The 13,012-nt window shown below is 36.6% G+C and overlaps 1 protein-coding gene across 2 annotated transcripts in view; it reads left to right on the top strand.

The window, feature by feature from the left end:
• Window positions 1-4,455: 4,455 nt before the first annotated feature.
• Window positions 4,456-13,012, top strand: part of LOC127659487 (sorting nexin-25-like) — a 108,370-nt gene continuing 99,813 nt past the window's right edge. For both annotated transcript variants that reach the window (XM_052149334.1, XM_052149335.1), the window contains exons 1-2: window positions 4,456-5,572; window positions 7,296-7,380. In XM_052149334.1, the coding sequence (XP_052005294.1) occupies window positions 5,279-5,572; window positions 7,296-7,380 (379 nt within the window). In that variant the 5' untranslated portion in view covers window positions 4,456-5,278. The remainder of the gene's footprint in view (window positions 5,573-7,295; window positions 7,381-13,012) is intronic.

Consider the following 13,012-nt stretch of genomic DNA (forward strand, 5'->3'; position numbering starts at 1 on the left):
ACTGGTAAGGTGGTCTCATTCCCTTTTCAGAAAAACCAAATCTCCATTAAGATTTTAGAACTTAACAAAATCCTGCACTCTATTTGAGACATGTCCCTCCCAAATCTCCCACAGGGACCACATGCTGTATGCAGATTAGGTATATTCTTTGTAAACATCAAATGACCTAATCAGTCACAAGTTTCAAAGGTCTTTGCCAAATGCTGTATAATTCTGGAGGTCGGTCCCATCCCTGCCTGTATGTTAATGAGGTATATCCCGAGGACTACCAAACCTAACCACTCCCCAAATTCCCTTGTTCATGGTTTGGGTATTTAAGGAGATGTGACACATTGCTCAGGGCTCTCTGTAATCAGACGATCAAAACAGTTTACTGTTTGTAATTTATATCAGGTCATTGCAATTCGAATTTCTTATGTTTTGATAAAATGTCCAACTTTGACTTATCACTGTCTAATTGGAATTGATGAATTGATTATGTTACCTGGTCAATAAATTGTCAACATTTGATTTATTCTGACTGACTCTGAAATTGCTTTTCCCAAACAGATTGAACGATTCGTATGTTACCGCACGTCTGAGTCAGATTAGTGACGACTAATATTTGGCATCGATTCAAGTGTACTTGGTTTGCAAAGACAAAAAGGGAATTTCCGTTTAGAACAGCAAACGCTGCTTGACCAGTCTAAATTTGGGTGTCTTACCTCTGTTTTGATTTGATGTTTCTCCAGATAAGTGTACGTGGGAAACCACGCATGGCCAATCCAAAGCTATTATAAGAGAAGTTATGTTGGTCAACTTACATCTGTAATAGTGGCCGTGACCTCTACTGAAGAAAACGTTAAGTTACATTCAAGTGTATGCAATTCCATGGGGCTATACTGAAGTATCTTTGATTGTGTATACGTGAACGTAACCGATCTCAGGTAGCAATTACCTCTGTTTGATGATCCAATACTGGCCGCTTGTGATCGTGAGACCCGCGGTGTAGAGAAAACACGCGAGGACCTCAAAGCGACATAGTTTCTTAATCTAAACGGGTAAAAATATAATTAAAGGAGTTAAAAGAATAATCAAACATTCGCTCACTTTTAATGATACACAGATATCATTAAAAACCCTTTTTCATTTATGGAGTCAGATGAAATAACGAGGTAATACATAAGAGAAAATGTATTTCATTTAATATTGTTGTGTTGCGTACAAGGAAAGACAGTAACACGCAGAGACCTTCACCCGTATTATTGGAGACCGCCATTGGACTGATAAACGGGCTTACAGCCGCAAGTGCTCTCTCTGCGAGTGTTAGACCTGTGTTAGGTAGGACACATCCTTTGAATGCTGCAGTATACCAAGCGTCCTCTTTTAAACAAGCCTCGTTTAAATGAGACAGCCTTCGTAGGACAAATGGAAACAACGTAACATGGTTGCTATGACAGCACGCCACTCTTTAACAAGCGCAAGTGCTTTGAGTGAGAAGGGAACAAAGTCCCTTTGGAAGGGAGGGTATGAGGTACATTTTAGGAGATATAATGATGTAGAGTGAAAAGAAAATAGATTTTACAGGTGTACTTTTAGCCTAATACTTTATTTTAATTATATTTTAATATAAATATACATATTATATACTCTGCACCCATCTACTGTGGTACATCAACTTGGGAATTATCATTCTTTGCTTCTGAATACTTAAAATCATATTTATAAGCAAATTGGATTAATTGTTTTAGACATTTCCATTGAAGCAAAGAATTGTGGGTTGTGAGTACCCACGAAGAATACACCTCATGCATCCTCTGAATTCCGATGAATGAAGGTCACATTCGAAGGTTGCATTCGATGCTCAATGACGTAGCCTTCCAAAATGAGACACAGCCATGTGAGAATCTGGCATAACTCCCAAAAAGTACCAAAACTGCCATTCATCACAGTGTTCTTTGGGACACTGAAGTATCTTTCAATACCATGTAATTACCACAGTATATATATGTATATATATATATATATATATATATATATATATATATATATATATATATATATATACAGCCATGGCCAAAAGTATTGGCAGTGACATACATTTTGTGTTTCGCAAAGTTTTCTGCTTCAGTTTTTGTGGTGTTGAATCACAGGATTTATTTATATAAATTATTGCTTTTATAAAGAAAATATACAAGTGAAAAGTTCTGTACTGATTACAGTATGATTATTGTATTTCATGTGTGATTACACAACTATATATAAACCATATCAATAAAATATCTTACCTGTTGAGTAAGAAAAAAGCCATCTCTGGGTCACTTTAAAATACTTCCAGATCTCGAAGTTGTCGCCACCTCTGAAAAACCAAGCCGATGTTGAGTCAGGTTTTATTACGAACTCTGTCGCTTTCATTTTTGCTTGAAGACTCTGCTCAGTTTGGGGTTTCTTTGTTTTCACAACCGGTATTTCCCTTTCCCTTTAGGTTTTCCATTTTTAATGATCCATGGTACATTTTTCTTGTTAGTTGTGACAATAAACATTTCGTTATGTAACAGCCTTATTCCAAAATGGATTAAATTCATTATTTTCCTCAGAATTCTACAAACAATACCCCATAATGACAACGTGAAAGACGTTTTGGAATAAGGCTGTAACATAACAAAATGTGGAAAAAGTGAAGCGCTGTGAATACTTTCCGGATGCACTGTATGACATCAACACGCACGGCCAATTACGTTTGTATGTAATTTCTCATGAAATCCGTCCTGACAGCACTAAAATATGAACTACTATTATAGGTTTATCAAAGTGTATTTGTGTAAAGACATTGTTTGTAAGATGGATTTTTGTTGCACTCTATCATTAATACTATTTTGTTCTTTTTAACAAAACATACAAAAAAAAAGTTACTTAGTGTAGCTTGAATTAATTCTACAATTCGTTTTTAATAATTTAGCACGTTTAACTAGGTAGAATGTTTAAACTTAAATTAAATTAAATCATGTAAATGGCATGTTTATTAAAAACAATATTATTCAAATTAACAATTAGGACAAAGGAATAGTTCACCCAAAAATGAAAACTCTCTCAACATTTACTCACCCTCATGCCATCCCAGATGTGTATGACTTCTTCTGCAGCACACAAATGAAGATATTTAGAAGAATATCTCAGCTCTGTAGGTCTTTACAATGCAAGTGAATGGTGACTTAAACTCAGAAGGTCCAAAAAACACATAAAGGCACCATAAAAGTAATCCATAAGACTCCAGTGGTTTAATCCATGTCTTCAGAAGTGATATGAGTATGGATGAGAAACATATCAATATTTAACTTTTTTTTATTTTTTACTAAAGTGAAAATTACGGAGCCCCTGAAGTGACCTGTGCAAAAAAAAAAAAAAAACATCACAGAGACTTTCGCGTGCGCACAACAAACGTTTGTCGTGTGCACGCGTTACAGTTTCCAGTGTGTGTATATCTCTTTTCCAATTGCGTCATTGCCATCATTCATTTACTCAAAGATACTGAGAGCATGGATGCGCATGCATTTATAGAGATATACTTTAAACTTGGCCTTCAGTACAAAGACATTACTGTCTATGATATTTGTAACACTGTCATGGCTGAGACACGCTCTGATCTTCCAAAGGACACTAATCAAGCAATAGACTTGTATTTGCAAAAGGACTAAAATATGTATCTGTTTCTAGGAATATGGTAAGAAATAATTGAATAATTTACTTAATTCTTCAGTTTCTATCTGAAAATATTTAATTACAAAAAATAAATATTCTCTCATGGGAAGTGGTGGTTACCTTAATATTTTATATTCTTATATTTGACATAGATGTGGGAGCCAGGCAAAATCGTATTGTCAAAATAATAATAATAATAATAATAATAATAATAATAATAATAACAAAATAAAAATAAATAAAATAATCGGATTCATATCTCTCATTATTGTTCAGGACAAAGTGATGTCACATATAACAATTTTCTTGCCAGTATATTTATTCACCCATTTACTTTTAATCAAAAGAAAAACAAATATATTTTTTTTTCTACTGTCGTAACGACAAAGTGTCAGAATTTAGAGAATCCAATCCAATCCAATCAGAAGGCGTCGTCAATCATTTGACGTCTAAATATATCAATCACGGGAGTACCCAGAATACGGGTTGTATTTGAATACGGGTTGTTAATATTTACCTCGTAAATATTAACAAGAGAATCCTGACGTTACTTGATAACGTTCAGCTACCGTATAGTCATGTGACTAATGAATATTCATAAGACTTACCTTCGTCATAGTCCGTGCTGTTCATTCGCCAGCAATCCACCGCCCACTCACTAACGTCAGCCTTTCAGCCAATCAGTTAGAACAACCTGGTGAACGTCACGTTGAGTTATTAATAATGAACCGTATCATTTCCATAGTATGATTAGCATATTCACCCCAAGGTAGGCACTAGTCAGTAGATCTAAGCAGACCTGAGGGCGCTTGTCAACACGATGGATTGATAGTTAGATTTTTTTAACCTGTTTTGATTTAGTTGCGGATTGCAGTAGACATTGGGATGTGAACACGGCGTTTTTACGTATTTATATCACATACTGCCAATCGGAAACATACATTCATCGGGCGATGCCTCTCTGTTTGTGTTCGTTCGTTCGCTATTTTTAATGGAGCTGAACGCTGCCCGCCAGTCAACTGTAGGGGATTTTATATATTTGGATGAACGCACCTGAGGCATCAGAGCGGTGTTCTCGATGCTCCTGATGTGCACTGGACTCTACTTATGCATTTGGTAGGAGTTAAATGAGCATCCCTATTAGCTCCTAGAGCCAACCAGGTTATCTCTGGTCATCATTTTCACTTTTACTGTTGTCCTTCTACAAGAAATTGTTTCAAGAGTTACAAATTGAAACATTGTAACAGATGTTCCCGCCTAAAGCGCATTAGTGGAACATGTCACAGATGTAACCGTTCAAGTTCAACTGTGTAACATCTAAATGCTACAGTAGCACGCGCATTTCTTGTGTTTTATGTGACGAAGTGGAGCTCCAAAATTGGAATATCGGTTGCATTTTAAGTGCAGCCATCTAAATGAGCAGTTGCAATTTTCTATCTGAAGTGGCTCTTCAAGTCTGCATCAGCTATGGATACTACCTTGTGAATCTGATGAACACACATGGTGATGAGTGACTTCTGGACTGTGAACTCAAGGGGCATGCAGGTTCTCCTCTGTTGTTGTGCACACGTGAGGACATGTCATTGTCCGCTGCATCACCATGCATCCCCCTGATGGCCGAAGAAGCATCAGCAGCAACCTCATGCCCAGCGCCGTCTACCCATCTGTGTCCCTCGGCATCGCGGCGGCGGTGCTGGTGTTTCAGCTCGGCTATGGAGGACTCAGTCTCACTTCTTTTGTCCTCAAACTCTTTCTTTATGTGTCCTTCGTGTTGTTCTGTTTCCTGCTGGGGAGTTTCGGGCTGCTGGTGAGGAAAAGCCCCTCGAAGATCAGCAGGTTTGACATGACAAAGAGACAGTCATCGAAGCTGGTGCATTTATTTCATAAGTTAACGGTAAGACTGACAAGACTGATAAAACACACACTTACCAACACACTCTGAATATGTAAAAGCCTGACTTTATTATATAACGTTGATTACAATACAGATTATTCCTACTCATCAGCCATTTTCTTAAAAAAAAAAGAAAGAAAGCCAAAATCTGTGTTACAGTGAGGCACTTACAGTGGAAGTGAATGGGAGCCAATCCGTAAATGTTAAAATACTCACTGTTTCAAAAGTATAGTCACAAGACATAAACTATATGCATGTTAACATGATTTCAGTGTGATAACATCGAGTACTAACCTTATCTGTGTAAAGTTATCCAATGTTACAACTTTGTTGCTTCGTTGATGTAACACTGTAAACCCCAAACCGACCTTAAAAATGATGATTTTAAACAACTTTATTGCTCAAATAATTAATGAGTTTTATTAGAAGAACGAATGTAAGTGCTTTTATAAAATTGAAAGCCTTACATGTCTGCCTTTAAACCCTCCAAAAATGGGCGCTATCCACTTCCATTGTAAGTGCCTCACAGAAATCAACATTTTTGCTTTTGTTAAAGAAAAGGAGGGATGAGTCGAAATTTTTGCCACAAATGCTGTCAATTGAGGTATTAAACCTGGAATATTCCGTTCAGTTGAGAGACGTGCATGAATATTTCTATTTTGTACTTGTATATACATATACATTAAATCATTTCACATATTATTTATTCACAATTCATTTAAAATATTTGCACGTTATCAGTTGACAAAGCTGTAAATATATTTTAGAAATGACACAAGGGGAGGTTACAACTTTGAATTACCTAACACATTCATGAAAATCCTGGAAATATCAGGGAATTTTAAAATCGTATTTTCCAGGCCTGAAAAAGTAATGGGAATTAATCAACACACTCTCATGACGAAATCATCAGGATTCGTACAACTTTTCTAAATTTGGCTAATTCGTATGATATCGTGCGACTGAACTCAGCATAATTTCACTACAGCCAATGATGTTGCTGGACATCGTTTCCATCTACTACGTGACAATTACTTGCTTTTGTCACACACAACAGCTTCCTATCATGTTTACACAGTCTACTGATCGGTTAAGTTTAGATAAGGGGTTTGGGTAAGGGCAAAATATTGCGTGGAACTCGCACTTCCGCATTTGACATCCAGGAATTTGCAAGTGATGAAGTCAAACAAGTTTATGTGAGCAACATCGTGCGAGAACATCCGAAATAACCAACTCGTAAATTATGTACGAATTTTCATGAGATCGGGTTAGAATGAATAGTTATGGAAAAACATGGACATTTCTAAAGTGGAAATCTAATTTTCAAGTTATTTCATCCCCTCATTATGGCTGTTGGCTAAAGTTTGTGTAGAGTAGTAATGTTGTCCGATTTATGAGCGAACCCTTCTTTGAGTTGGTTCTGTGCTGTAATTTGATCAAAATGGTTCACGAAACGGTTTGAATGATTGATTAGTGAATCGGTCTGAATCAAAATTATTTATGAAATGTGGTTTCCAGAAATCTTAATTGACTGGAAAAAGTCGAAAAGAGTTGGAACCCTGTAATAATTGGCCAAGTGTAATTCAAGATTATGAATTGATACAGATAATCTTAAAATGGCCAAATATCATCTGATATTTCTGTTGTTGGACTAGGAATTTTCTTGTATATTTCATATATAGGATATGTCTGATGGTTGACTTTCAAACTCTATGATCTGTAGGGCCGGTTCTGTGTGCCACTATTGGATTCAGCCCAAACCAGGAGGGTTTTGGTGTCTCTCAATGTGGATAAGGCCCTTAAAGAAGGTGAGTGGTCCTTCCGGCAGCCTGCACAGTCTTTATTGGAGTAAACTGTTCACTAAATTTATGTGAATGTTGCACATGTGACATCAGCATGTAAACAGGAAACAGTTTTGCAGTGAAATCGACACCCTGTGAGTTTAGAGGTGGTGTAACGATCCATTAATTTGGATCGATTCATCGATCAAATAACCAACGATGCAACGTCGTTGATGCAACGTGTAAACATCAATGTATATATTTTTTAAGATGCACCTTTATTTTGACACTCTAATGCCAGCCGTGTCCATATGTAATTCTGTTCGGCAATGCAGCAACCTTATGATATGCTTCTGGCTTAATAAGAACTAAATATGCTTCTCATGTGGGACACAGATGTGCGCGGAGTGATTGAAGCCTGAAGTTGCGCACTGCTCTATCCAAGCATGCGTCAACAGGGCGTCCCTCCATTCTGACTACCTGCTAACTGATTGGCCATTATTCCTAAAGCCCAACCCTACACCCACCCCTAAACATAAAGATACTAGCAAATATTTTTTCAGTTAGTCCACTTGGCGGCCATCTTTGGAAAGCTCTCAGGCAGACTGGGCAGCTCGACTCTACTTGAATGGGGGATGAAATCTCCAAAACGGTTGGTCAAGATTATGATCAAAGGTCATATTTCCAATCAGCAGTAAAATCTGACAACACTGGTATCATGAATTCTGCTTCTTTACCTCAGATTATTCTAAAAAAAAAAAAAATCCCATCTTATATTTATATATATATATATATTTATATATATATATATATATATATAGTTAATGTGCATGTGCATTCTCAAGTTGATTGGCACGTAATGTTTGAATCTAAAAGGTGACTGTGTCTTTTACCTGTAAGGCAGGAATTCCTATCTACATCTGTTGACCATTGGCTGCAGTTGGGCATTCCAATTTTTCATATTAATTTTAATAGAAGTGGCCCGTCTCTGCTAAATGGTCTCTGATATTTTGGTGTCAAAATTCGCTGCCAAGATTCAGTGTCACGGTCCAAATATACATTTTTTCCCCATTATGATGGTTAATGTGATCATTAACTGAAGCTGCCTGATTTTATGCACTGTACTGCTGCCACATGATTGGCTGATTAGATAATCGCATGGATGATTGTTGGTGCCAGATGGGCTGGTTTGAGTATTTCTGGGATTTTCACACACAACAGTTTCTAGAATTTACTCAGAATTTTGCCAAAAACAAAAAACATCCAGTGAGCAGCAGTTCTGTGGATGGAAACACTTGTTGATGACTGATTTAAACTGACAAAGTCTACTGTAACTCAGATAACCGCTCTGTACAATTGTGCTGAGAAGAATATCATGTCAAGTTGGCACTGTTTTGGTGGCACGAGGGGGACCTACACAATATTAAGTAGGTGGTTTTAATGTTGTGGCTGATCTGTGTGTGTCTAGATATATATACACACATTATATAAGTTTTATATATATTTAGATATAACAGAAGTCAAACCTGATTTCTAACTCCTTTAACCTTAGAAACAGGGACAAATGAAATATCAAAGATGGTGGCATCCATAACATGGGCGAGTCTTATCACAGTTGATGATGTTTTATTAAATAAACAAGTCTAATCAAGGTGCGAGTTCATGCCAAACCTTAATTAATCAACTGCTGCTTTGAATTATTTTTAAGCGAGTGTAGAGCATAACCTTTGATTCACGCGGCTCATGGCCAGACCATAAAATGGATGAGCTCCGATGGAAGTCAGCTTCAGGATCTTCGGATGACACACGGCTCATATCTCCATCTCTGTGAGGTGCCAAAACCCCACATGATGAAATGCAACACACAAATGATGTGTGTGTGTGTGCAGTGAGAGTGGCTCTCACATTATATGATGTGAAAGACAACTTGTTGTCCAGCGAGGTTCTGTTCACACAGCATGGGTTTGCAGAAAGTGTGGTTGTGTCGTGAAAAATGATGGGTCTTAATTCGGTTAGAATGCAGTTGTTACCCTCGTAAATAACCAAACTGTTTGTGAACGAAACCATTTTAAGCACTCAAATACAGGACTGGCAACCGTATTGTGCTGCTGTGATAGACTCTTTGGTCATGTTCACAAGTTAACTGACCAATGTCCCTTTAAACGATTTCTGCTTGAATGTGAATGCTGAACGAAATGGGATATCCATTTTCCTAGCACACAGTAACCCTCAAGGTATTTTCACCTTTGACTCTGACAGTCACAAGATCAGCTCTCTGTCCCTGAGCTCCAACTCAGACTGACTGGATTTTTCTGGAATATCTCGGAGTCCAGAGCAGATCACAGAGCCGCAGATTAGCCACTCAGTATTTTCACATGCAAATGATACTTGTGATTTGCTGCAAATGTTTGCCAGAAGTTTGCAGCTCTTCACCGGTAGTGGTGAACCTCATTTGGATGTGAAAATAATCAGTGGTGAAATTGAGTCAAGCTTGCAGCAAATTTGTCATGTACTCTCGATTTTTGTAGGGTTGCTTTAAAATAAATGCTCTTAGTTTCATATTTTGATATGAATATTGATATTGTTTTGATATGACATCATATTTTATGTGACTTAAGTGTCCAAATACAGTACCATTTGGGGTGACTGTATGTGTTAGAAATAAAATCTGTTTCAGGAACAGCTCTGTGACACTGGGGTACTTTTAGAACACCGTTTCAGGTCGCTGTAGACGGAATTGGGTCTGAAGATTTATAAACTCCCGTCTCTTTCTTTCTGTCTCTGGGAGTCTCTTAAGGGATGTGTTACTGTTGTATTTTTGGATATGCTTGAGAATACAATGGCCTTTCCCTCTCTCTCCTGTTCTCTCTCTCTCTCTCTCTCTCTCTCTCTCTCTCTCTCTCTCTCTCTCCATCTGTCTCTTTCTGTCTTGTTTGGAGCTGTGTGGGTGGAATGAGATTATAGCTCAAACCACTATCTGCATCCATCAAATATCTCTTTCACCTCAGCACACACACACTATATTGATTCTTCTTTTGTAGGTTTGTCTTTTTCCCTTGGTCATTTTCATTGGCCAGCAGGCCCAGAAAGATCAGATGTGTAACCCTTTATAATTATACACTTTTTTTTCTTCCCTGAAGAACTATGAAATGCTGCATTGCTTTTGGGATTTTATTTACATGTACATTTCTACATTTTACAGTTAATTTGCATATACAAATAAGCAAAGTTTAGATTTTTTATTTTTTTAATTCAGAACCTACACTTTTATAAGTTAAACATGAAGAACATATGAGAATGTGATATAAATTGGAGGCAGACAGCTGCAATCTGGTGAATAAAATGTAATAATACGACTTGAAAGTGTCATGCCAGTAACAGCCAGCAGGTGACTGTAGACGCACATTGTGTAGTCTGATGGATTGAAGTAACCTAATTTTATATTTGAATACAAGATATGCATTTGGATATATAATTAGACATTATCAAACTATTATTTGTCAAGGTTTAGCATTTTATAATGAATTTGAAGTGTCAGTTTTTGCAGTTTATATCATAATGCTTGTCATCAAACCTGACCTTGGTGTTACAAAGAGAAGACACAAAATAAGCATTTTTCTACCAATAATTTATTTCAAATGTAAAAATGTAATATCTCAAAGTAAATGCATAAAAATGTCAAGAAAATGAACATCAAGAAACAGAAATGAACTGCAAAATTCACAAATTTTATTAGAGTATAAAACAGAAGAATCAGAGTAAACATTTTGCAATTTCAAACTTTCTATAGTAAACATTTATTTAGCAAATGTGTGTGAGCGTATCAGATTGCTGTCATCAGCTGGAAAACATCAGATACATTTTAATGACAACAATGACCAGAAGATAGCTGTAGAACTCAACTTATTTATGACCTTGTGTGTGTGTGTGTCTGTGTGTGTGTGTGTTCTGCATTGTAATTGTGTTATCGTCTCACCCTTTAATTTCTGTGCTTGTGTTTAGCATTTAGCAGTTTAGCATTGTGACAGATTTCTTATTTTTAATTTTTTTAAGAATTGTAAAAACAAGGTCTATTTTATAATCTCACCAATAAATTGTGTATAAGTGTGTTTGTGTGTGAGTGTGTATGTTTTGCACTGTGGATGTTTTAGAACAGGGTTTCTTAACCACTGGGTTACTGGATCATTGTCTGCCGAGTTGTGAGATCTGTTCTGTCATGAGTACAAATGACCAATTAGAAGGATAGAACTGTACATTTGCAATGTTTGGGGCAAAAGTGACCTCTATTGTTGAATCATGTTAATATCTATAGGTTTATGTAAACTAACGTAAAGAGAGTCTGCATTTCTACGATGTTAAATATTAGCTGTCCAATCACAACAATCCATAAATGCTACAGATCTTTCTTTTTGGACATGGTCTATGGCAAGCCGTTTTAACTTTTATTCATTTCCAGGATATGAAATCTTGATATCAACAATTCAATTTTCACTAGTTAAAATGATAGTTATTGATATCAGGAATTCGATATCTACTAGTAACAATGGCAATTTTTGATATCAGAAATTACATTTCCACTAGTAACAATGCTAATTCTTGATATCAACAATTGCATTTTTACTAGTTAAAATGCTCATTCTAGATATCAAGAATTGTATTTCAACTAGTAAAAACTATAATTCTTGATATCTTTAATTGTATTTTCACTAGTGAAATGTCACGATAGGCTGCCATTTCAACATCAATTGTTGATATCAACAATTTATCGCTTGAGAGACGTTGAAGCTCCGTCCACTAGTAATCACCACTCCCAGAGTATCTGCTGCTCTAGGGGTGTGTATGCTACTCCCAGAAATGGTACATAGCAGGTGGCGCAGCTGTAAATACCTGAGGAATTAAGACCTGGGAAATCCAAAGTTGAACCATATTTTCAGAGGATCTCAACACTCCACTCCCATATATGTCACCAAGCATATTAACCTCCCTCACAATCCACTCTGACCAACAGAAAGGGAACTTATTAATACATAACTTTGGGTTCAGCCATATGCTCAATGCATCATTTAAATAAATGTCTGAATTAAACACTGTGGACACTTTTGTGTAATTTAACTTCTCAGGTTGGTAATAAAAAATCTTGGGTAGGCCTAGCCCACCATTCAGTCAGTCGGCCTGTGCAATTTACTGAAATGTAATCTGGGATGTTTACAGGGAGAGATTGTAATAGGTATTTGAATTTTGAAATACAATTTATTTTAATAACATTAACCTTCCCAATCATAGATCAATGTAATTATGCTCATCTGCCCACATCGCTCAAAAAACTTTTTATTAAAGGGTCAAAATTAACTACAAATCACACAAATTTGCTCGAAATAAAATACCCAAATATTTAATGGCCTGTTTGGGCCACTGGAAGGTAATTTTAAATGGATAATCCCATTCAACCATATCATATGCCTTTTCGGCATCAAGTGAGATGGCAGCGACCGGAGACTGATCATTCACCACTGACCACATGATATTGATGAAACTCCTAATGTTATCAGAAGAGCAACGGCCCCAAATATACACCACCTGATCTATATGTATAAGAGATGCCATAACTTAATCGGTTAGCCAAGATTTTTGACTATGTTTTAACATCTTGCTGGATCAG

Source organism: Xyrauchen texanus, chromosome 19 (assembly GCF_025860055.1).
Source record: "Xyrauchen texanus isolate HMW12.3.18 chromosome 19, RBS_HiC_50CHRs, whole genome shotgun sequence".
Lineage (NCBI taxonomy): Eukaryota > Metazoa > Chordata > Actinopteri > Cypriniformes > Catostomidae > Xyrauchen > Xyrauchen texanus.